A 24,843-nucleotide genomic window follows, 5' to 3' on the forward strand; every position below is an offset into this window, starting at 1 on the left:
AGCCACAACCCTGGTGAGGAGCAACTCGAATACGGTCCTGTCTTCCAGATACCAGAAGATCTTGAGAGAAAGGGAAGAAGGGGATGTTTTCCTACACTAATTAATCTATGCCCAGAGAGCTGTGGCACTGTGTTCAAACTTAGGGAGAGATGCTTCAGGACACCTCATTAGCATATTCTTCTCTTTTTACTAATCAAGTTAGCATGAATAATTTTGCTTATGATTGTGTTTGATTGTATTAGGGAGTTAGAGTTGAAAAGCTCTTTTCTTCTGAGTCTGCAGAAGGGAGTAGCCCCATTCCTGTACTACTTTTAATGGATGTTGCAGAGAGTGTGCTTGCTCTGTGCCTGTCCTGTTTCATGGCCAGAACTGTACATCGAGAATTCCAAGGAAAAAAGAAAACTGAGTAGAGTTAAAAAGGAAATGTACTCCCATCTATGTGTTGCCTTAATAGGAGAAAGGCAGCTCCTTCCTCCATTCTGGACTGACTGTGGTGCTGCTAAATGAACCCAGCGGTGCCACGATGCCTCTGAAGCTCATAGACAAAATTCAATTTTAAAACTCACACATAACTTGCCTGCCCTTACCATAACCCTTACAAAGGGGAGATGTTTTCTGCTCCAGCAACAAAGAGCAATTTACCTGTCATGCCTGAGGTTCCTAATCACAGGTGAAAGCTGGGCAAACGTGGGAAGTGAATTTCCCTGTAAGAATAAACCCCAGTGATAGTTCTTTCAGGTCACAGAGGCTCTGAGGCCATTGCGTAGCACAGCTCCAGCCCTCAGCAGGATTTATGGGTAGCTGCTCTCTTCCCAAGATGCTTTCCAGAAGGGAGATGCCAAAGCACAGTGAGAGTCCTACAGGCTGCTGGAACAGCCAGACAAGCTCTGAGCCCCTGGGTGTGGGGCTGTGGACCGTCAGTACGGGCTGAGCATCCCCACTGAGACCCCCAGGGGAACTGCAGCTGAGGAGCCTGCCTGTCCAGGGAGCAGGCAGGAGCATGGGACAAGCAGTAGGAGAGTCTGACTGGGAGCTAAAGCAGAATTAATTGGAGCGGTAGCCAGGCAGGAGTTCTGGGAGTGCTGGAGATTAACTTTGGGCCACACAACCAAGTGACTGGTTCCTGCTTGAGCTCCATCAATGAACCCACTGTGACCAGGTAGAGTTTCTTCTAGAAGATGGACGAGGGAAAGTCCCCTGTTGTGGGGATGCTGCACATGGAGTAGGTCCTTCCTACAGTGCTGTGCTCTGTCCAGCTGGGCAGGATGAGGGTTTTGTGCCAGGGACCAGCCAGAGCCTCATCCCAGGCATTGTAGTGGCTTACAAAATGAAGAAGTGATGGATCCCCTGGACATTATGAACCCTCGGCTTCCTGTGACTCCAGCCCATGTTTGCCCTCCACAAGAGTTACTTGTGGTGCTGCAAATACCCTCCAGACGTGTCCTCGTCCTATGGAAGTGGCAGGAGCTGCTCAGCATTGTGGGTGAAGAAGAAAGGATGAACAAGTGAGACATTACCTGGCTCTCGAGCTGAGTACACACACCTGTGCACACACGGACAGAAAAATCACATTTTTCTCCAGTGGATCCTAAAGAAGAGACTATAATAAGATTTTGTGCATAGCCTGTTGTTCGGCATGTTGACATCAACAATTTCAAGGCACAAGGGGAGAGTAAAAGTAGATAAGATGCAAAATGATTCTGTAATGGATGCTGAGGATTTTCTAGGGAAGGGATTTTTTTTTTTCCTTTGTTTGCTAAGCTTTCAAAAATAAGACTGACATTTATCCAAAAAGGAGCTTTTTATTTTCCTGTAGAGATTAACAACCTGCTGTCTCCTGTAGTGAGTGCACACTCCTGTAGTGTACTACTCCTGTAGGGAGTGCCCTGGGGGCACTTGTAGCACAGGGAGAGGGATTGCTTCTAGTCCACCCATCAGCACCCAGCAAGGCAAAAATATTCTGGAGTTAATTGTGGATTTAATAACAAGCAATTATCAATTGTTATTAAATTATCAATAATTCCATCACTCCACTCTGGTTCATGGTGGGCGGCGTTACTGTGCTGGGCAGAGAGAGCCTGAGTGCTTTCCTGGGCCACCTTCTGTGTGTGCCCAAAGGATGTATTGCTGGCACTGACCCAGCAGGGTCAGTCACTCACTGGCCGTGTCCTGGGCCCAGAATGACAACAGCACCGGAAGGGAGGAGGGAAGGAAGGACCGTGAGGGTCAGGCTCCATTGTGACAGAGGTGGTAGAGACAAGACCAGAGCATTAAAGCAGCAGTGCTGTCTCATCCAGTCCATGTTCAGCTGGAGCATTGGTTCTCACACCAGTGACAGACCAGTAAATTAGAAATTCCATTCCCTTGGCCCATCAAAGACAAGCAATCATTGAAATGGTGCAATGTATCAAAAATATGTACAAGTCTGCACTAACTGCTGCTGGAAAGATCACCTCAAACCAAGTCCATGCAGTGTTCTGACTCAGTGTGAATTGTGTGTCAGATTAAGGCTTCCCTGGGGGTACCCCAGAGCTGGGACCCATAGTTGTATTTGATGGCACCGCAGGCAAAGGGAAAACCTCCAAATGTTTGCAAGGCTCCAGCTGATGGTTTTGTGCTGAGTGAATTAATAAGTTTTACTCTGCTCCCCCACAGAAGGCAGATAAGAAGCCAAAAAACAAATAAGAAGCACAGTAGAACAACAAACATGTTTGCTTTAAGGAGTGGAAGCCACGGATAAGTTTCTAGACCATGAAGCTACAGGCTGCCTCAAATTAAATTAATTTAATGGTTTATACATTTCCTGTGCAGACATGTGGGCACTGAAATGTGCATCTCCGGGTGAGGTAGGGAGGTCTGGCAGACACTCCTGTCTCCCCTCGGCATGGTACAGATGCCATGCCTGTGTCAGGGACAGCTGGGAGAGGGATGGATGCCCTGGGCAGTACCTGGTGTCCACAGCCTCCAGTTCTGCCCTGCTGGCACCAGCTCACCCTGCCCAGTAGACCTGGCAGCTGCCATGTGAGAGTCGAGGCTGCCTGAGCCCTCCCAAGCAGAGGGATCCACGGGACCAACGTGGCACCAACTGGCACAGCAGCAGCTCCCACCTTGTCCCCACTCCCAGCTCTGCCTCCTGACAAGGGCTTTGTTGCTTCCTCATCAGTAAGGTTCTGCATTCCCATTCTCCAAATTACTTTTTGCTCATTTGGCCAAGCCCTAATTTATCTTCTGTCAAATTTTTTTTCCTCCTGTCAGAACCACGGCTCCTATTACTGTTCCTCACATCCACTGCAGCTTAACGGCATCTGTAAATAATGAATTTGCATAATAAATAGGAATTATGAAAACCAGTTACTCTCTGCGTAGGTGACCTTGTGACTTCCAACAAGTAATAACGTCTGCAGTGCCGACAGGACAACTCAGTGCCACATGGGCAGGGAGGGGCCGATGCCCATGGGCAGGGCAGTGCTGTGGCAGCACTAGCTTTGGAAAGCTGCAGCCTGGGTATGTGAACTCCATACCATGTGTGCCTACCTGCTGCATGTAGAAGCCCAAAATGTTCTCACAGAAATGTTCCGGGCTCCCTCAAAAGTGAAGGTGACATGGCTGACCATCTCCAGTCACAGCTGTACCAGTGGCACCGCCTGCCCACGCTGGAGTCCTAGCAGTGCCCAGCAAACCTGCAGGAACAGAATCAAATCCACAAACCCAGTGTGATGCTCTCCTTATCCTCTGTTAAAGACCTCTGTGCAACTGCGTTCCAGGGAAAGATTAGATTTTGGGGGGGTGTACAACGCAGGGCGATAATTAATATCAATATTATACAAATACTGAGACCGTCTCACTCTCTACAACTCCCTGACAGGAGGGTGGAGCCAGGTGGGACTCAGGTTCTGCTTGCAGGGAACAAGGAATAGGACAAGACAAAACACTTCCCCCTCTCCCTGTGGCACCTGTATGGATGGAAGGAGTGTGGAGGGGCAGATCTGGGCAGCACCAACACTCCAGGAACAGCGATGGGAACGTGGGAAACACCATTATGGACGACGCTGGGAGGGAGGACAGCTGGATCTGATTTCTCTGTTTCATGTGAGAGTTTGACTGTGACCACGAAAGTTAGAAGGCAGAAATAACTCAATGCAGAGATAAATGAAAGCCAGTGACATCAAGTTTGATGGTGTTTCCTTGTGAGGAAGATGTCCTAAATTCCCTGGACAATGAGGCAAGCCAATATGCTCACAGTTTTGTTGATTTTTTTAAAGAATTAGGATAAAAAAATTGGAAGAAAAAAATTCAAGACTTTTGACTCAGAAAAGGAGGAAAAATTGCCTTTCTCATCTTCTTCCAGTAGATATAATTTACTGAATTTCCATAATGAACCTGCCTCATCTTAGTTTTTAAATAATTTCAGAAGTGGTGTGGAAAACTGCAAACCTGATGTTGTTAAAACCTTCTGAGATGATAAAACTTGGGCTGAAAACTTTAGTCACTGGGCAAATACAAGGTTTCTCTGAGCTTTGCTGAACATGTGGAGCTGGCAGTAAATGACAGCCTTGCCCTTACAGGATACCCAGAAGAGCTTAGTCAGCTCACCAGTGGGAATCTCAAATATTTTGCAAAATATCAGGCTTTTCCAAACATCACTGTAAATTTCCCGCTTAATTTCATGTCAAACCTGCCTTCATTTTCACTTCCTCAGTTTTCCATTTGCTCTTGAGATCATGGAGGCCCTGCTGATAGCAAGCTGTGATAAATTAAGTTTATCACTTTAAAAAAATGTATGTTTGAGATATAACTGTTAACTCCAGCTGAAATAATTCTATGGATTCCTTCTGCATGCAAAGAAATTCAGTAAGGAGACCAGAGCTCTATAACTGTGTGATTTATATGTATAAATATTAAAGGCATCAGCTCTCAGAGGTTCTAAAACTGTCAGAAGCTCTGAGCGTGGCTGTGTGGCAGCACCCAGCACTCCCTGTCTGAGTGTGGGCACGGTGGGAAGGTGGGATCTCCACCTTGGAGTCAGATACCCCTTTGGTGCTGTCTGAGGACACGTGGGCAGTTTGTCAGGGACTTGTCAGCCTTGTACTGCCTGAGGCAAGTTGCTTTGGGAAGTCCCTGGTTTTGAGTGCAGACTGGATTTCCAGGCTGGGATGGTGGGGGTCAGGACAGCTCTTCCATTCAGTGTTGGATGTTTCAGGATACTCTGTTGGTGTTATGGAAAATTCTGCATCCAGTGAGGGCAAACTGCCCCATGCAGGGTCATGGTTAGGCTGGATGAGCTTGGAGCAGTTTGATCCAGTGGAAGGTGTCCCTGCCCGCAGCAGGGGGTGTAACAAGATGGGATTTGAGGTCCCTTCCAGCCCAAACCTGATTGTGTGACTCTGTGGCTCCATGTTCCTCGTGGGGATGGACTCCGGCACTGACACATTGTGACACCCCCGAGGCAGCCCCAGAGCCCGACCACAGCCCCTGCCACGCCTGGGAGCAGGGCTGGGAACTGCCCTCACCTGGATCAACCACTGACTCCTGGGCCACCTCAGGGGACCTTTTCAAAGACTTCCTGCAAACTTGAAGGGAGAGAAGAAAATCCTGGAGGCAGCAAAAGCCGGAGGCTCTGAGCTGAGCGGTGTGTGGCTGCCAGAGGTGTGGGATGACACATCCCTGGGGAGCATGTCATGGTTCTTGCATGAGCTCGAGAACCAGGAGCTGCTGTTGTTGATGTTAAAGGGTCACTTAAACCCCAAAGTGGATGAGTAAATTTATCACAGAAAAAAAAGTCCTGCCTTTTTATTTTAAACAAAACAATCAGAGCGACAAATCGCTGGAAACTGGGAGAATATTCTGGGGTTGTGGGCTTTGGTCTCTTTCCCAGTTAAATGCTATCAGCCAGCGTGCAAGTCTGTCATCTTTGCTTTCAGGGCTGTCTCATTCCTGCATTCTCATATTTTGCATTAATTTGGGTGCATTTTCTGCCAAACTGCCAGATTTTCTGGCTCCAGGATTTCATCTGCAAAGTCAGCCCATGTTCTCCAAACCTGCTCTGTTATTCCCAGCATCAGGTTTTGGTTCTTTCCATGAAATAGTAACTGATTTGTACGGAGTTTTAGGATTTGAGGTTTGGAAGCATACTCATTTCTTTCACTGCTTGTGCTGGATAAATGGTTATATGGACTTTTGGTTGGACCCAGTGGCTGTTTATATCATCTGCTGTATCACTCACAATGGAAATAGGATTATCTTTCATCTTGCAGAAATAATATACTTATAACTCTGATAATCTGAATATCTAAGTAAGGTAAAAAACCTGTAGATAGAGCTTATATTTTTAACAGAACCAGTGATATGGTAGGTGAAGTTTTGGATGTGAAGTGCTCTTACTTCTGAATTATTGCCTATTTTCCTCCAGCTGTGTCAGGTGACCTGGTGAAGGATCCTGTCTCTGCCACACATGTCCCTTGCTCATGCCCTCGGTGCCCCGTGGCTGCAGCAGCGCCCCTGCCCTGTGTGAGGTGAGCTACCCCATTTCTGTCCTTTAGTGGAAAACATGGCACGTTTGGAATCCCCCAAGCAATGGTTTGAAAAGTAGTCTCACAAAGGTGCTTATGTAAAAGCTAATTTGATAAAAAATCCCCTCTATAACAAACATTTGTGTTCCCTTCCTTTGGATTTCCACACAAAGCATCAGGAAGCAGCTCCATTCCTACCTGGTGCTGCAGTGAGCTGTGGGTAATGCAGGTGAGCCAGACACCCACGAAGGATTACTCTGGCTGACTACATGCTTCAAGCTGCTTTTAACTGCAAGCAAAGAAAAAATGTTAAAATACCACAAATATAAAATATTTCATGTTCTTTTTTAACATTTGCTCCTCCAGCTGCCTCCCAGGGGAAGGCTCCACTCCCATTCAGAAATGTCAGAATCCATGGGAATGGGGAGCACCGGGTGCAGCTGTGACAGGAAGCCTGTTGGGGAGTGCAGGTTGGTGCTCCAACACCTCAACTTCCATTCATCCAGCCTGACCTGTGGAGCAGTACTGCCACAGCCGGGCATAGAAACTGGGAAAGTGGCACCTTGAGCCCATGGAGGTCTGCAGGGAGAGGGGAAAGCCTGGGGGCACCCGCACGGGCACTCCCAGACCAGGTCACACCATCAGGGCCACACAGCGTCACTGGGAGAGAAAGCTGGATGTGGGCAACAGCTGGAGCAGGGTCTGGGGCACATCCCCATGGCACATCCTTGTGGCACATCACCCTAGCCCAGCAGAGGCAGTCCTTGCCCTCCTCCTGGGGTGTAGGACAGGGCTGCTGTGGCTCTGCAGAGGTATTTGCAGGGAATTCAAGTCCTAGAAGGCTGAGAATGGACAAGCGCCTGTACCATCCTGTCCTTCCCATGAGGGATGCCAGGGCATCCTGCTGGGCTGTCCTGCCAGACCCGTCCTGCCAGGATGCCCAGACCCCAGGTGCCACAGGAGGGGACCTCCCACAGCCCTCACAGGGCCCCTCACCTCCCAGAAACCACTATTTATCATGTACAGATGCTATTTATGTTCCCGACTGGTGACATAATTAATGGCACACAGAGCAAATCGTGTCTCACGTGATACATCACACACACCTGGTACATGGCACACGTCAGAGAAATGATTCCTCAATGCAGACCTGTCTGCCACATTTTCAAACCTCGCAGCCCACTTTACGAGCCCCGGTGCTATGGGGTTTGACCTGTTCAGGTGTCCCTTTCATGATTTATTTATTTTTCCTGGTTTTTATGCATTTATTCAGTCTCTACTGAATAGTGGTGGTTATTCATCACTGGACCACCTGGCAGTGAGCCCTACCTGGTGTTTGGCTCTCCGGAGGTGCCTCATTTGTCTTGTGTTTGCCTTGAACATAAGTCATGAGCCACCAGGGCCACTCAGAAATGCCCCATTTTTCTGCAAGAAAAATCATTCTGCAAACCAAACACACAAATAAAGTGTAAATTGTATGGGGTTTGTGTGGCCAGGTTTTGGTAGTGGAGGAGCTACAGAGGTGGCTTCAGTGAGAAGCTGCCAGGAGCTTCCCCCATGTGTGATGGAGCCAATGGCAGCAGCTCTGAGAGGGACCCACCACTGGCCCCTGCAGCTCCTGAGTTCCATCCTGCTGCTCCCCTCCTGTTGATTCTAATGGATCTAATGATAACTCCTGTGTTCCCAAACTGAACACTGCCTAGGGTAACAAGCAATTTTTAGGGAAGAAATTGCCATCTGGTATGTTACACAATGAAGGGAGAAATTGAACAGGAGAGGAGAGAAAAGTACAACCTCAGGGCTAGATTTCTTTTCTTTGTTAGTGCTGGGGTTTGGGAAAGTGGAACTGGAAAAAACTCTTAATTGAACTTTTATTCAATGACAACCTTCTCACCATCAAAGAACTTAAACAATGCTAGTGTGTTGTTTAAATAAACCACAAAATGCCCACAAACCTGCTCTGAGGAGCTAATGGGGAATCTAGTCGTTCCAAGCCATCACTTGAGAAAAATAAAAAGCCAGGATGTAATAGTGTTTGGAGTGCCATTTGCTTCAGGAATGTTGCCTTATTTGGTTCCACAGGATTCTCTCAGACTGTGTGTTTCCATGCTCACCATCTCAGCCATTGGTCTGAACTGAGATTTCCTCACTCAGAAGATGCTGGACTTTGAGATGGACTTTGAAATGCCAGCCCTTTCCAGACCTGAAATCAGCAAATGGGAGGCTAGTGTACAGATTAATTTTTATAATGAAAACGAGATCCTCGTGAGGCCTTCAAATGGAAGCCCTCCAGAGTTGCTACACAAGTCTTAAATTCATTATTAACAGCATAGAACTGCTAATTGCACAATTGTAATGTATAATTTGGTAATTGCTCACTGTACAAACACTGTAAGGCCTTGGAGAATGCATCTGATTACAGGCTTTTGACAGAAAGCAGGTGGAAGTCACTCCAGGGCTGGTGAAGTGAGTGGCTCAGCATCCACATCCTCACCCTCACCAAGCACTGGCAGATGGAGTTACAAGGTAAGTGAATCCACCAGCCAGTGCCCACTGAGAGGGGAACCTTGCTCACTCACCTTTCCCATATCCTGCTTCCACTTCTGAGTGTACTGTGTGGCTTCTGTAGCAAAGGGCTGAAGGAGATTGCAGGAGGCATCTGTTGGTATCATTTTCTGGTTTTAGTGGGAGGTTAACTTAAAAATTAATCCAGAAATAGCCCATTGTTTTTACCAGTTGCATGGAAGCAGTGTTGAGCATTAAGGAGTAGCTGTGTGTGAATTGGTTGTTGTGTTGATTTTTTGCTGGGATAGAGTTAATGTTCCTCCCAGTAGCTGGTCTAGGGCTGAATTTGGGATCTGTGCTGGAAGCAGTTTTGATCCCTCAGTGATGTGTCAGTGCCTGCTGGGCACCAGGGGCTGTTCTGCTCTGCACCCACTCCACCAGTGATGGGCTGGGGGGCCACAAAGAGCTGGGGGGACACAGCTGGGACACCTGTGACACAACTGACCCAAGGGATGTCCCAGACGACAGGACACGGTGCTCAGTGTATAAAGCTGGGGGGAAAAGGAAGAGGGCACATTCAGAATGATGGTATTTGTCTTCCCAAATCACTGTCGTGTGCTGGAGTTCTGGAGATGGCTGAGCACCTGCCTGACACACGAAGCAGGGAACGAATTCCTTGTTTAGCTTTGTTTGTGTGTGTGGCTTTCGCATCACTTGTTGAATTGACTTTACTTCAACCTACCAGTTTTCATGCTTTTCTCTCCCAGCACTCTCCCCATCCCATGGGGGATGATGGAGTGGCTGGGTGAGCTGTGCTGCCAGCTGGAGTGAGACCAGGGCAGCAGAGGGGTTGGCAGCAGCAGGCACAGCTCTGGGTCCCTCTGTCCCCGGGCACAGCCCCTGGCCTGAGGGGTTCCTCCATCAGAGCCAGCACAGCCCCAACACAGTCCCAGTGCTGGGGGTCAGCAGGAGGGATCAGGGTGCTGAGCACTGGCCTGGCCACACTGCACTGAACTTTGGGCAAGCAGCATGGCCCTGCTTGAACAGCAGGGCAGTTCTACACTTCTCAGTGAATTCATGTTAAATATGGAGATACTGCACAGAGGAGACTTGGTATTTAATGTGTGAGCTCTCTTGCACATTCTGGTGTTTCTCACGTTTGGAGGTAAAAACAGCATTGACACAACTCTCTTCTGGCTTTCTGCTGGAAATGTACCGAGCTTTGCTGAATCTCTGTGATAACTTTGCTTTTAAAAACTAACCTAAAATGAGACGGAGTAAACAGAATCTCTGGAAGTGCTTTTCCAGTCATACGAACAAGGCTAAAGATTATTTTTTTTTTTTCTGCTTAAGAAAATTAATTCACTGTTGTTGTTTCAGAGCTTTCCTTGGAATGCTGCCCTCGGATGTGACCAGCAATACAATCCTGCCTTGGACTGTTCCAGGGGCTAGACAACCTGTGTCAGACATGATGAGATATTTGGTGGTCATACATGCAGCAGATTTTTGGTTCTACTGACTGAGAGCATCTTGTCCATGAGTATCTGTAGCTTTCCAGAAGACAAAGTTTTTCTGTGCAGTTTGAAACTGGAGAGAGGAGTGATGAGAGCAAAAGCTAAATGGAGACAACAGCACCAGTTTCTTTATTATGTATGAGGCCTTTCCATAGGAATGGTGAGCCTGCCTCAGATGCACTGCCTCAGGTGTGCCTGTGTCATCTCTCTGTGGTACCTGGAAACCAGAACACACTGAGTACCTTCGGGGCTTTATTTAGAAGATAAATCCAGGGAAATCCAAGGATGTATATTCTCAAAGCAGAAGAGCCCAGAATGCCCCTGGATATGCCGACAGTGGTCTGGGACCTCCACTGTCTCCCAGCTCTGCTCCCGCCTGGGCTGTGTGAGGCCGTCCAAGCCGAGCTTTGCAGAGACTCCTGTGCTGAGTGCCCGTATTCCCGCAGCCCGAGCTACCTCCTGCCCAGGAATCAGGGAAGCAGGTTTCCAGGTCGGTGCCGCACGGCAGCTCCTGCGCAGCTCGTCGGGAGGATGCTGAGCGCAGGCGGGAGCCGCCGAGGCCGGCCGTGCTGTCAGGGAGGCGTTTGCCGGGCGATGCGGGGCTCACACCGGGCTGCAGCAGCACTCGGAGCCCGAGGCAGGGGGACCCTGCTACGGCGGGGATAATGGCAGAGGCACTCCTGAGGAGTGTTATCCCCTGCGCGGAGGGGAGGGCAGAGGGAGCGTTCGCAGAGCTGCCTCTGGCTTGGCGCAGGGGGACAGCTCCTGCTCCGTGCAGCTCCCTGAAGTGCTTGGTCATTGCCTTGTAAAGGGCATTTTCTGGATGTTTCCATGTGCCTGTACACAACGAATTCCCATTCCACATTCATATTGCTCCCCGACCTCCCAAGGGCACTGCCTCTTTGCAATCTCACCTCCCGAGGCTGTAAAATAGCTATGATGGAGGTTTGGGGTGTTTTTTCTAGCACTCAGAGCACCTGATTAACTATTTGATAATGACACACCTCCTCCTGGAGAGCAGAGCCAGGCGGCCAGCAGCTCTGCCGGGCAGGCAGGGACAGGGCTGGGAGGAGGGTGATGCTTGGAGCAGAGAGTATGGTGGCAGCTCCAGCCCTGCCTGCTCAGGCCGATGCAAGCACCCAGCTGCGGGGACCAGACCCCGAGCAGGGGGGAGGGGGCAGGCCCCCTCCTGGGGGTGCAAGGCTGCCAGGCTCTTGGGCTCTGTGCCAGCACTTTGGCACCCCCAGAGTCCCCAACCTTCCCAGGCAGTTCTGGCAAAAGGGGAAAAAACATCTGATAACCAATTTCTTCCTATTTTCAGAATTTCTCAGTCTGTTCAGATGACTAACCCCTTTTTGCAGCCATATTTTCTCAAGCCCATATGGCAGTACAAGTCTTCGTTCTCCACTGTCCTGTGTGAATTCCCAGAGCTGGCAGACGTGTGGTCCTGCAGGGCAGGAGACTTGGGAGTGGGAAGAGAGGGGTTTGAGAAGAGAGGTATTTGGGCTGGGGATGGCAGGACAGCTCTGTTAACCCACGGCTATTCCCAGCACAATAGCAGACACCACCCAGGGCCTGAGAAACATGGGAAAAGAAGGAAAACACTCCTCTTTAGGGACTGGACATTAAAAAAAGGTAAACTCCCTGTGTCTGGAAGCTACCATGGAAAACTGAGGAGCACAAGTAAGATACACATTTTTAACAAGGACAGCCAGGCACTGGAGCTGCTCACCCAAGGGGCTGGTCGAGTTTTCCTATAGAAGTTGTTTTTCTCTAACCCAGCCTGGGTTCGTTTCCAGCAGAACTTCAGACAGCAGCAAAACCCACGAGCCTGCGGCTGTCGGCCCATGCCCTGTGGAAGGTCAGAGAGGGATGATGTACCTGCTGCTTTTCCCTAAGGAATGAAACCCTGCGGGACCCAGGATCCCGCCCTTGAGAGGTGACACCGGCAGGAGCTGCTGAGAGCTCATGGTAACAACAGGAGTGAGAGGGTAATTAGCAGTGATGGCTCCTGACCCAGGCGCCCCTGATCTCCCTGACTCTTGTAAAGGGAGTTATTAGTCAAATACCGCAGCTGCGTGGGAAACAATTACTGCTAATTACTGTCGAGTCATGGCATCCTAAGATTTTAACACAATGTGAAAGTCTTGTGTGATTAGAGACCATCAGGTGATTGTCTAAGGGGTTTCCATGCAGCTTATTCCTGAGAAGGCAAGATGGTTCATACTCAATGGTGATTTTCAATGATGTTTAATCTGTACATAATATTAAAAATACAGCAGGCTGGCAGACTGAGACACAGCAGGCAGCAGAAACCTTCCCCCTGCTCCCCTCTAAAACCAGAATAGATGGAGATAGCTGGCACCTTGTGCAACTAGTCACCTGTGCAACTCCTACTCAGATTTTGACTAATCCAGCCCATTGCCCAGCCTGGTGTGCACTAGGAGCAGGTCATTGGGTCAGAGCAAGAGCCCTAGGGTGGTAGGAGGTGTCCAGAAAGAGCTAAAGGTCTGCAATACAGCCACTGTCCTCCATCCCTACAGCCAGTGCCTTCCCAAGAGTCTGCTGACTCTTGGGAATAGGACAGACCAAGCTGGGAGGTGTAAAAGTCAGCTCACCTCCAAAGCTGCTGCAACGAGTGGAGCCTCCAGCAACAGGAGTGCTGAGGCCTCGCTGCCTCCTGGTGTGCTGGAGGGGACGTCTGCTCCATGACTGAAGAAGGAATGAGCATTCACCCCTGGATTGGGATCTACTCTGCTCACAGGTGTGTGACTTCAGAGTTCCAGGTTATACACTATGGGACCTCTTGGCTTGAGCGGTGAGTAAGTGAATTTGTGTGAATCCCTTGGGCAAAGCAGATGGAGACACTGTTTGTTGGGCTTGTTTGTTGTATCTCTTAATGAGCTCATAAAATTAAGTGTAATTTACAGAGCACTTTGTCCTACACATTCGAGAGATCCAAATGGCCGTGACACCTCTCCTTTGTCCCTTCCTGCCAGCTGCCAGCTGTGATGAGGCACGTCTGTGGCCAGGCAGGACACCAGGGAGGAGCAGAGCAGCAGTGCCCTGCCCGGACCAAAGGCTCCAGTGGAATGTGTGGGACAGCCGGGAGGGTCCCACCTCCCCAGGGAGGAGATGCAGCAATGCTGAGCCTGCAAAAGGGAAAGGAGGGTGAGCACCAGGAGCAAGGAAGTGATTTTAGCACCTCTAAATCTCAGGAAAGGGTTAAATCTGAGTCTGAGTCAGGACCTTGAGCTTGTTTTTTTGTTACAAACATACCTGAGACCCCGGAGGCAAATGCCCTATGAGAGAGGAGCAGATCCTGGGCTGGAAACACGGTGTCATGGTTAAACTGAGGTATTCAACAGTTGGAAATTGCTGAGTGTCTGCCTTATTAGATTATCTCACTGCTCTTCCTTCCTCTTCTGTAGGGTTCTTTATTCAGAATTTGCTCAAATATTTTCCTTCAGAAGATTTAATATCTCAAAGTGCAAATATCCAAACCCTGTATAATTTTGTAATTTCATACTCTGTGGCTCTTTCATATGCATATCACTCATTTGCCATCCCTTTGAAAGATGCAGCTTGAGTAACGGAAGTGAAAGAAAACCCATTCAGTGTTGATTTTAACTGAACAAGCTCAGAAGCGGTGGGGATCCATGCCAGACTCCAGCTCACTCTCTTTTGAAGAGTTATTACTAGAATTGTTTTGCTTATGTGTCTCTATTTTTTTTTCCAATTAGCAACTTCTCAAAAATATTATTTGTCTTATTATTTTCCCCATTCTGCTTGTTCGGGATGCTTATGCTTAATAATCACTAAATCTGCTTTCTCTTCCAGTTCCAATGGAATATTGCATTCCTTGTCTAGACAGCAACACTCCAGCCTGCATTCAGGAGTAATTTTCGCTTTGACAGGTTACTTATTTTTGGAGCACCCTTTTCACTTCAGAGTGGTTATGGCAGTGGTGAGCTCCTGTAGGCTCTAAACTGCAACTGGAGAGACTGTAAAGATTGTAAATTAGAGACTGTAGAGATTCTAAATAAAAGATCTTTCTTTCTTCTATGTATAAATGAGGTCTCTGGTAGCTCTTCATTCTCCTACCCCAGTGAGTTGAACACGAGCCCTCAGCTTATTGCTGGGATGTAAGACAGGAGATGGGACATCAAGAAGAATAATAGTTTGAATTATTGGACACTCTTTGCCATGCAACATTTGGCTTAAGGAAAATACTTAAATCAGGAACCGGTAGAAGATCAAATTCCAGTCTATTATGGAAATGAGCTCTGCACATGGCTCTGACAGTGCTGAGGGAATTGTGGCAGGCTGGGGATGGAGATTTTGCTGTTTTCTACTGAGAAGTCATCTCAACAAAGAAGGAATAAATTGTATAAGAAAGAAATGTGAATAAAGAAGAATTTTAAAAGACTGAGACCCAAAACCTGAACATGAAGAGAGTGCAAGTATTAAGGCAGCACTGAAGCAGGGAGGAGATGGGCAATGGAGCACATCTTTGGCTCCATCTCTGGCTTTAAAGAGGTAGGGGGGCGGTGCTGAGCCCTGAGAATGCAGCACAAGGTGCCTGTGCTGTTTGCTAGGTGAAGCCAATCCCATCTGCAGGGCACCCACCACTTCCCTCTGCTGAAATCATGGAATCCCAGAATCATTTAGATTGGAAAAGCCCTCCAAAAGCATCGAGTCCAACCATTCCCCCAGCACTGCTGAACTGTTCAGTGATGGGCAATAAGATGCCGCATTCAGAGATGGGCAATCACTGTTCTTGGATCTAGTGCAGTTAATCCCACCCTCGGGAAGAGAAATTTGGAGCTCTTTTCCCCCAAAACAGCCCATCAGATCACAGTACTGCACCCCAGCCCCGAGTCCTCCTCTGGGGCACTGTTGTTTTGCCTCCTGTCTCCAGCTGTGTTGGTTCCCTCAAAAACACATGTAAGTCTGCTTACAGATGGACAACTGGGTTTGCCCATGGTGTCAGCAGCCCCCTCCTCATGCAGACTCTGCCCCAGCTCCATCTCACACATCAGCGCTGTCTGCCAGCCACAGTGAGCCCCTGGCACTCCCCGACTGCTCTGGTCCCTGCCTGCCCTGGGAACACTGGTCCCCGTGCCTGGAGGTGACAATGACACCTAGCAGAAGGAAATAGCCTTTTGCAGGTAACAGGTTTTTTCGGAAAGGCTGTTTTTCTAAATTATGACTGGGCTTATTCTTTATTTTTGATTCACAGCCCTGCAATAAATCCTTTTCTTCCCATTTCTTGTGCAGGGTCTCCATCTGCCATATTTCCTCCCACCCCTATATCCAAATTAAACAAGCCATGCTCTAGATGAGCTTGGGTCCCCACCAGCCATCATGAGGGTGAGCAAAGCCATCGTGTGAGGCACAAAGCTGGCCAAAGATAGAGCCCTGAGCTCACGTGCTGGCTCCAGGTCGAGGAGGTCTGGGGCCAGGGGGACAAGGTTCCCAGTCAGAACAGCAAACTTTTCCTAATTGTGCCTCAAGGTCTTTCCTAGACAAAATCGTGCTCATGTGATGCAGAATCGTGGCTGGTGTGAGGTCACCCAGAGCTCATCTGCATTCATCCTCCAGCTTGTGTCTAACAGTTAAAGCACTTCTTTAACAAGCCAGGTACCAACTTCTAGAAATCTTCATATAATCATGCAGGAGATTTAAAAAAAAAACAAAAAACCAAAAAAACAATGCATTATTTTTTTACTCAAAAAGCAAATCTGTTAAAAGATCAAGTAAATAGACTCTACAACTACTGTAATCTTGACTTCAAGCTGTTTTTTGATTAAAAGTTTTAAAAAGGATGCACTCCGACTATTAAGTATCTATTACTTGGTTTGGTTTCATGTGATGAACCAAGTCTGTTTGAGGACAAAACTGTTGCTGGTCCCCCCACCGTGCAGTGGTTTTGGGTGAGAGGTCTGATTCACCAGCAGTGCCAGTGGCAGGGACAGGCAGTGCGGGGCTGGCACAGGAGGGACTGGGAATCAATCTGTGCTGGGATTCCACCACCCACCAACGTACCCTGGGGAGAAACGTCACGTCAGTTTGCCTTAAGCAGCCTGTTTGCCTGGGCCAGGTTCAGCATCGCTCACCCAGAGCCTCCCCAGCCAGCGAGGGCTCTCACCTCCAGTCTGCTGACAAGGAGATGCAGCGCTCGGGAAGGAGCAGGATCGGTCCCTGCCTTTTTGTACAATGCAACAGCTCCCCCATCTTACAGACTAAAGAACTTAAAATGGAAAAACATTCCTAGGAAATGAGAACCAGGGTAACTCCACACACTTCCCCACTTCTTCTAGAGGGAGAGGCTGACGTGCTCTGGTCCCTGAAGCATTCCTGTCTCTGGGGAAGGGGAATCCACTCCATGCAGGGTGACACTTGACATTTGGGTGGATAGGACAGGGGATTTTCTCCCTGTAAGAACGAATAGACATTGCTGGTTTCAAACACTTTTTGGTGAGGTACCACAGTCTCTCTTAAGGAGCGCCACGTACCACCCCTCGCCGTGGTTTCTGCAGGGCTGTCAGAACCCACAGCGTCCGGACGCTGCTCGCCTGCACTGCTGCCTGTCTCCTTTAGGGTGTACACGCAGCACGCGGTACCAGCGCTCGCCGCCCGGCGAGGAAGGGCTCCTGAGCCCATGGAAAGCTGTATGATCGCTGAGCAGTGATGCTATGCCTTAACGCTCCCTGCTCCAGTATCGGCACAGCCATCACCACCGCAGACATGGGGCATCCCACCCCTCCTGCCCACTGGAGTGCCCAGCTCTGCTGGTCCAGCGGAATGGCAGCGACTCCCAAGAATGCTGCCGGCTCCCAGCACAGCTCTAAGGATGGCTCTGGTCTATGCTGGGCTGGGGGAGGAGGTCTGAAGGGACGAGGGACAGGCAGCCCTGTGACAACGTGGGTTGGTTGCTGTGGGCAGCAGGCTGGGTGAGTACAGCACCTCGTCACCAGCCTGCTGCAGGGCACTGTGCCCAGGCCCCAGGTCTCTCCTTGAGGGGTGACTAAGGGTTAGAAAGTGCACAAAAGCAGCTCTGTGTGTTATTTGAACAAAGCACTTTCCTGAAGAAGCTCTCCTTACTTCAGTCAAAAAAGAAATTATGAAATTTTAAAATGATACCTGCAGAGAAAGATTTCAGGTTAAGGAATGAGTGGCTCTATCAGGAAAAAGGCATTTTAACACTGCTTGGAGGCAAGAGCAAGACAAATCCCCTAGCACGGGCTTGTTTAGAAGGGTAATGGGGGAGGAGGCTGAGCCCCAGCAGCAGGGAGGGTCCCCAAGGCAGGGCGAGTCCTGGCCAGAGCTACCTCACCTGAGTGAATCCCCAGTGCTGGGGCCATGCAGGACAGTGCCATTTGTGGGGTACACTGCCAGGCACCGGGGATAACGCTGCCAGGACACACACCTGTCTCTTCCCAGGGCACTGAGATTTGCCCCAAAACAGCCCAACCCTGGGCGCTGGAGGGAGCGTTCAGGCACAGACACCCCACACACACTGTCACTTAGGTCTAGGTCCAGGATCAGACAGGCCAGGTTTCCACCCCAGTCATGAGGGAGTGAATCTCCCCAGCACACCCACAGCTCCCACACTCCCAGACACTCCAGGGACAAATAGTTTTCTCACTGATATATTAACAAGGCTGTGGTGTCGTCTCAGTCTCAAGAGGGATTTCAGGCTGGCAGAGAAGCTACAGCAGCCTTTGTCCAAAGCCCTGAGGCCAGAGAGTGCAGGACGTTTCTGTAGCTGTGAGGATGTGGAGATCCTGCACTATGCTGTACCGCTACCAGTTCAGAGTGGTCCTGAACCAGACCTCACGATGTGTTTGTGCTGGATGGGACAAACCAGTGCACTCTCAGTACACTCCAGGCTCTGAACACAAGCTTCCACCGAGTTCCCACGGAGCTTCTCCATGTCCCTATGGCCAGAGAAGCCATACCAGAGGCTTGTCTCCCTTCCCAATGCCAGCTGCATCACTGGCATCACTGGCATACCAGCCCCTCTGCTCCTGGGGCAGCAGAGAACTGACAGAGCAGCAGCAAATGCTTGGAACTGAAGCCTGAGACACTGGTGGACACCAGCCAAGACCATAGATATTTTACCAGGGAGCATCTTCTCTGCTCTCTCCAGAGGGGAGTACACTGTGAATGCCAAATCAGGGCTGAGCACGACGCTCTCCAGCTCCAAAGAAAACCCATGCTAGGACTGTGGGCAGAAGGACAGCAGAGCCCACCCCAGCAAAACCAGCTGACATGAGTTTTCCCTCGAGGGAGCAGAAGAATTAGACTCATTCCCTCCTACCAGCCTGTCTGTCCCCATAACAGCTTGAACCAGCTCCATGAGACAGCTGCTGGGACTAGAAGTTAAGCCCTAACTCACAGGCCCAGCCCACCTGCCTGGCTCTGGGCAGCTCCTGAGGCTGCCAGAAGGGCAGAGGATGCTGCAGCTCTGGGAGCTGCATTCCTTCTGAGACCAGGGTCAGAGGCTGTTGTGGAGACCAACGAAACAAAATTTCTTTCTACTTCAACGCTCTCAGGTCTCATGGACAGCCCTGAGCCCGGGAGCACTGACATGTTTCCTCTTCTCACTCATACCGACGCCAGATGCTGCATCCCAAGGCACAAAAAACTTTGGCACAATGTCAGCAGAGAGGTCTGAGGACTCCTACTGCATCTTCCTTCTTCTGGGACAGGGCTCCCCCCACGTGCGTCCGCAGCGAGATGCCGGTCGCAGCATCATCGCTCCCGCTGCCTCCGAGCACACAGAGCAGCCTCAGCAGCGGCCCCGCGGGCTGGTCCGGCTGCAGACAGTCCCGGGGCAGCCTCCGAGGCAGTTGCCTCCCGTCCCAGTGGGAGGGTGTCGGAGGAAACGGTGCCGTTGCCAAGCGGCCGACAGGGCACGTGCTTGCACATCCCTCCAGGTGCGGGGTCACTGGTCGCTGATGAGGTTCGTTAATTAGCTCCTCTGCCGGGCTCGCCAGGTAGCGCCTCTCTGCTTCGGGTCCTGCAACGTCCCCGGCATTTTCCCACAAAAGAGCATTAGAAAAGGGTGTCAGTATTCCGTAGCACGAAATGCACTCTCCTCCCCGTTAGAGATCCAGGAGACAGGTAACGATCCCGAAATTCCCCAAAGCTTTCCACTTTACTCCCCCAAAGGTGACCCAGCCTTTCCGTCTCCTGCCAGGATCATCCCTCCTGCAAGTCCGGTGCTGCAGCCCCTGTCCTTGGACCGGGCAGGGTCCAGGGCAGCTGTGCGCCCCGGGGGTGGGCAGGAGCCCTCGCCATGCAGGGCAGTGCGGAGCGGAGCCGCCTCCGCGCTCCCACCCCGCGGGGCCGCTCCGCGGGACGATTCCGCCGGTGCATCTGTCGGATCCACCATCAGGTCAAACCCTGGCGCACCCCCCGCGCCGACCCCGCCCGCCGCCCGCTCCGGTCCCGGGGCCCCGGGCGGAGGCTGGCAAGGGCTGGCAGGTGCCCCGAGGGCCGCGGACACTCTCGGTCCCCGTCGCTGTAGCCTGGCCCCGCCGCGCCGGGGCAGGCAGAGGCGTGTCCTTGCCGGCGTCCGTGCCCGTGTCCCTACCGGTGGCCGGTGCCGGTCCCGCCCGGCGGCGCGCAGCCCGGAGCCCGGCGCGGCGGGGGGCAGCTCGGCCGCACGTCTGCGCGGCGACGGCCGGGCGGCTGCGGCTCAGCCGTGCGTGCGGCGGGGCGGGGAGGGCCCGGCTGCTCCAGCCCGCCCCGGCGCGGCGCGGCGCGGGGGAGGCGGCGGCTGCTCCATGCGGCAGCGAGCGGCGCGGCTGCCCGCGGCCGGGGCCGGGGCCGCGCGGAGGCCGGCGGCGCGGAGGATGGGCGCAGCAGCCGCCGCCGCGGAGGGCCGAGCCGCGGGCGCCGCGCTCCCCGCCCTGCCCCGCCGCCGCGGCTGCTCCGCCTGAGCGCGCCCGGCGCGGAGCGGCGCGGAGCCGCATGGCCCTGCCACCGGCCGCCCCGCGTTAGCGGCACCCGCACCCGGGAGGCGCCGGCCCGGCGGCGGGGCTGCCCGCGCCCCGGCCACGTCCGTCCATCTCTCCGACCGACCGTCCGTCCGTCCGACCGTCCAGCGCAGCGCCCGGCGCAAGGATCCCGCAGCAGGGCGCGGAGCGGCAGCGCTTGGCGAGGATTAACCTGGCGCAGGTACACGGCAAGGTCAGCGCCGGCGGGCGCGGAGTGGGGCGGGCTGCCCGGTGCGGGGCGATGCGGGACGATGCGGGCGGGCTCGGCGGGCTGATGCGGGCGGGCTGCTCCGCGCCCCCCGCCCCCGCCCACGCGTGTGTGCATGTGCCGCCGCCCGCCCGAGCCGCCGCGTGGGGCCGTCCCCGGGCCGCCCTGCCCGCCCCGGCCGCGGGCAGCCCCGCCGCGGAGCCGCGGTAGGATGCGGGTGGTGAGCGCCGGCTCGGGGCGGAGCGGCGGGCAGCCCGCCTGCCGCCAGCGCCCGCAGCCCGCCGGGGCCCGGCCGCGGCCGCACCCGCAGGGGACGCGCTCCGGCCGCCGCCCGTCCCCGGAGGCTCCAGGTAACGCGGGGGGGGGTCGCGCCTGGCACATCTGCATTGCACCGCCGTACCGGCCCGGGGGACGGGGCGGCGGGGGGCGGCCCGGCGGGTGCCGAACGGCCAGGGCAGGGCGAGCCCGCGGCGCGGCAGGGGCGCCGGTACGGGGGCAGCGGCATCGGCAGCAGCGGAGGGACGCCCCTCCCGGGAGGGCGTCGGCCGCGGGGAGCGCGGGGCTCGGAGCGGAGCGGCAGGGCGGGCACCCCACGGACGGGCCGGGCCGCGCTGCCGCCTCTGCCCGCGGGACGGCGCCGGCGGCCGCCCGCGTTGGGCTGGGCTGGGGATGCTGCGGGGCCGGCGATGGTGCGGGGCCGCCCGTGCTGCTGCGGCCGCCGCCCCCTCCGCGCCGCGCTGCTGCCGCCGCCGCCGCCCGGTTACGCGGCACCGCTGGCGCTGCGGCGCTGCCCAAGCGGGCGGAGGCGCCGCTGTGCGCGGAACCATCCCGGGGCGCTCCCGCGGGGCCGGGACCGCGGCTCAGGGATGCAGGGCTATGTCGGAGGGAGCAGGAACCCTGCGGCTCCCCCCGCCCCGTCCCGGCGCCCCTGCCCGCTACACACACATAGCTCTGGGGTCCGTCGCGGTCCCCCGCGTCCCGGGATGCGGGTGTACTCCCCTCCATCTCCTTCGCCGTCTCCGTGACGAGCACCGCTGTCTGCGGGAGAGCGAATATAGGACAGGATGGACGTTCCCCGCCGGAAGGTTCCCGTTGGGGAGATGGCAGAGCAGCGGCGGAGGAGCCGGCGGAGCCTCGCAGCCATGTTGGTGTCAGAGCATCAGCCCTCCCGGCTCCAGGAGCGGATGCCGGAGCACACAGACTCCTGGAGCCCAGGAGCAGCTGGCGGCGAGCAGTGGATGCGGGCACGGGCCGGTGTGAGGCGGCCACGGGCACATCTGGGCCAGGAGGACTGGGAAAGCCCCTTCCCGGGCTGGTCTTTGCCAACATGGGCTGGGGGACACCGGCTCTGCAGTTCCTCTGCATCTTGGGACAGCAGTGCTTCCCCTCCTGCATCTTCACCTCCTCCCTCCCTCTCTCTGTCGCATCTCTGGGGCAGGGACCGTTTCTTATTACGTTGCATGTCTGGAGCAGAGGAAGGTGTTGGTCCCAGCTGCGGTCATGAACATGGCCTCACTGGTCCTGGAGACCAGGGGTGGGACAGCAGGTGTCCCCAGCCAAGCCCAGCTCTGTGCAGCCTACAGGTGACTGCCATGGAGCTGGAAGTCCCTGCCCTTGGCCATCGTGCTGTCATGCTGGTGATCCTCCCCACCCCCGCTTCCATTTCACATGTTCTGCGTGACACGTGGTGTCAGCTCATGCATTCTGTGCATCCTCGGGCGAGCGCTGCGTGTCCAGGGCTGCTCAGACCAGCACAGCCAGGCAGCACTTTGGCGAGGCCAAATGGATCCATCCCGGGATTGAAGCCCATTTGGTTCCATCTGTGTGTGGAGGGCTCTGGGCTGGCTCTGCCAACACCAATCCTGGCCCTGATTGTGTCCAGGAGCGTGGGGCGGAGCTGCCTGTGCCAGGACCAGCGTGTCCTGGTGCGGCGGGGCTGTGTCCCCCCATAGCCGGCTGCTGGACCCGTGTGATCAGTGCTGTGTGTGCTGCCCCAGGGATTCTGGCTGGGTACCCCGGTCCTGTGTATGGGCCCCACCTCGGAGCAGACTCTGTGGTGCTGCCATAGTCGGTCCTGGCAGGGGGACGTGTGCCAGTGGGCTCTGGAGCCAGGCCTGGTGATTTTTGTGCTGATCTGGGAGTCAGGTTCAACTCTGCACAAGGAGCTGTACCAGAGCCTGAGTGTTCTCAGTGCCCAACACCTTCCTGATCCATGGTTCTATATATATACTGTACTCAAGGGATTATGCATTTGTTTAAATGCATAATAAATGTGTTTAAATGCATAAGGCTGGAGCAGAATGAACACCAGAGCTCGCCAGTTCGGCCTGCAGTCACAAGCCTCGCTAAGAAACATCTCCTGGCATATTAGCTCATCTTTCTTCTTTCAGAAAGAGCAGTTCCTGTTTTTATCATGGCAGGGCAGTGAGTGGAAGCAAATTCTGGATATCTCAAGTGCCCAGTGCAAGTTCAAAGCTGAACTAGTTCACCAGTTCAACAAACACTTACAGCTGCAGGAGAAGGCTCCAGTTGTCCCATTCCACCAAACACATTCAGCTGTGGAAGTGGGCTCCAGATTGTTCTTTCCCAGTGAGAGCTGGCAGGTTGGGCGCTCTGTCATCCTTGTGACCAGGAGAAGCGCTGGGCTTGGCTGCAGCAGTGCTCAGGATGCCGTCCCAGGGGGTTGGTTTGAATTTTTCATACAGCTCTTTTCTAGAGAGGCTCCCATTGGCCGCTGAAGGTGTGAGCAGTGATGGGGAGAGGAAGGCTGTCCGGTAGTGTGGCACAGGATAGGAACCCAGAAGAGATGGCAGAGCAGCATGACAAGAAGAAACCAGATCTTCCTCAATTTTTTGAGAAAGATTAGAGGCATGAAGGCGGGTGCAGCACGAAGGATGGGCCTGGCACATGGGGTGCCTGTCTTGGGAAGATGGAGCACCTGAGGTGCCTGGAGGGCTCGTTTCTCCTCTGGGGCACGTGGAGGTAGCTCAGAGGCTGGAGAGCTAATGGCTTTCCATTGCTGATCAATACTGCCCGTGCTTTCAGATGTGGTAACAGGCTCGGTTTTACAGAGCGATCTTTGCATATTCCCTGCGCGAGCAGCGAGGCTGGAGTGCCACTCTAATGGCCTCGCTATTAGCGGGCTCAGAGCCTGAGCCAAACTGAAAAGGCTGTCTAAGTGCTGCTCAAGCATTTTGGGCCAGGCATATTCTATGCATTAGGGAAGATTTGTACTCCTTGGACCAGACATCACTGAGTGTTGTCTATTTATACACATCTAAATATATCCGCTGCAGTCTTCAGTCTTTTCTAGCTAGTAGTAAAATTACTTTTCAATATCACACTATTAAAGTGTGCTTGCTGAGACTATCTGATGAAGTTTGTGCTAAGAGTGGGCTTTGTGTATATGTGTGTGTGTTTTAAACAAAAACTATTCTTGAGGTAGTTACCTAAAATGCTTTGGGAAAAAAAGCCTGTTGTTGTCCGTGTGGCTGGGTAGCAGAGAGAATGTGGTTGAACAGAACAGAAGCAACACTGGAGACATGCTCAAGCCTGGAAAGCCAAATCCAAACCTTATTGAAAGTATAAGGTTTGGTTGCTGAACAGTGAACCATTCTTTCTAGAAATATATACCAAATAATCATGTACTTTGCAGCAAAATAGAAACATTTGCTTCAAATTAGTCAGATACACCTTCTGTTACCCTGGAGTTTGCGATGTCGTTTTGAAAACAAAATGACAAATCTTGAAGAAGTAACTTAGGTTACGGAATTCCTCAGTGCAATGCCCAGATCCAGGCTGTCGAAGGAGTTCCCACACAACCCTGCTGCAGGGGTGGGTCTGTGTCCCTGTGTACCTTTCTCTGGAGCTGGCATGGGTCTGGTGGGGCTCCCAAGGAGAAATGGAGACCTCTGCTACATCCCCAAGTGAGCTGCAGGTCTGCTTACTGGGCGGTGCAAGTGGTGTATGGCTGAGCCTGCAGGCTGACGTGGGACAGTGATGGCCTCCTGTTTGTCTTCTGTGGAGCTCTCGCTGTTGGCTCTTGGAGAACTAAGAGGCTGCAGAGGAAAAGGGAGGGGTTGGCATTTGGGGAGAGC

General features: G+C 52.9%; 2 protein-coding genes across 2 annotated transcripts in view; one reads left to right on the plus strand and one right to left on the minus strand.

Moving 5' to 3' along the window:
* Nucleotides 1-20,128: 20,128 nt before the first annotated feature.
* LOC114067375 (basic proline-rich protein-like) lies at nucleotides 20,129-22,111 on the minus strand. Its single transcript, XM_027902763.1, has one exon. It carries the CDS (start codon nucleotides 22,109-22,111, stop codon nucleotides 20,129-20,131), a length of 1,983 nt encoding a protein of 660 aa, XP_027758564.1.
* LRFN5 (leucine rich repeat and fibronectin type III domain containing 5) overlaps nucleotides 20,610-24,843 on the plus strand; it is a 37,588-nt gene continuing 33,354 nt past the window's right edge. Inside the window, exon 1 of the mRNA XM_027902762.1 lies at nucleotides 20,610-20,731. The gene's annotated coding sequence lies outside the window, so the exon portion shown is untranslated. The remainder of the gene's footprint in view (nucleotides 20,732-24,843) is intronic.

This window comes from Empidonax traillii, unplaced genomic scaffold (assembly GCF_003031625.1).
Source record: "Empidonax traillii isolate 1590-97213 ecotype Southwest subspecies unplaced genomic scaffold, ASM303162v1 scaffold908:size245805, whole genome shotgun sequence".
In the NCBI taxonomy this organism is placed as follows: Eukaryota; Metazoa; Chordata; class Aves; order Passeriformes; family Tyrannidae; genus Empidonax; species Empidonax traillii.

What these genes read in the sequence shown, in the direction of transcription:
- LOC114067375 (XM_027902763.1), bottom strand. Translation starts at nt 22,111, where the DNA reads ATGCAGAGGAACTGCAGAGCCGGTGTCCCCCAGCCCATGTTGGCAAAG.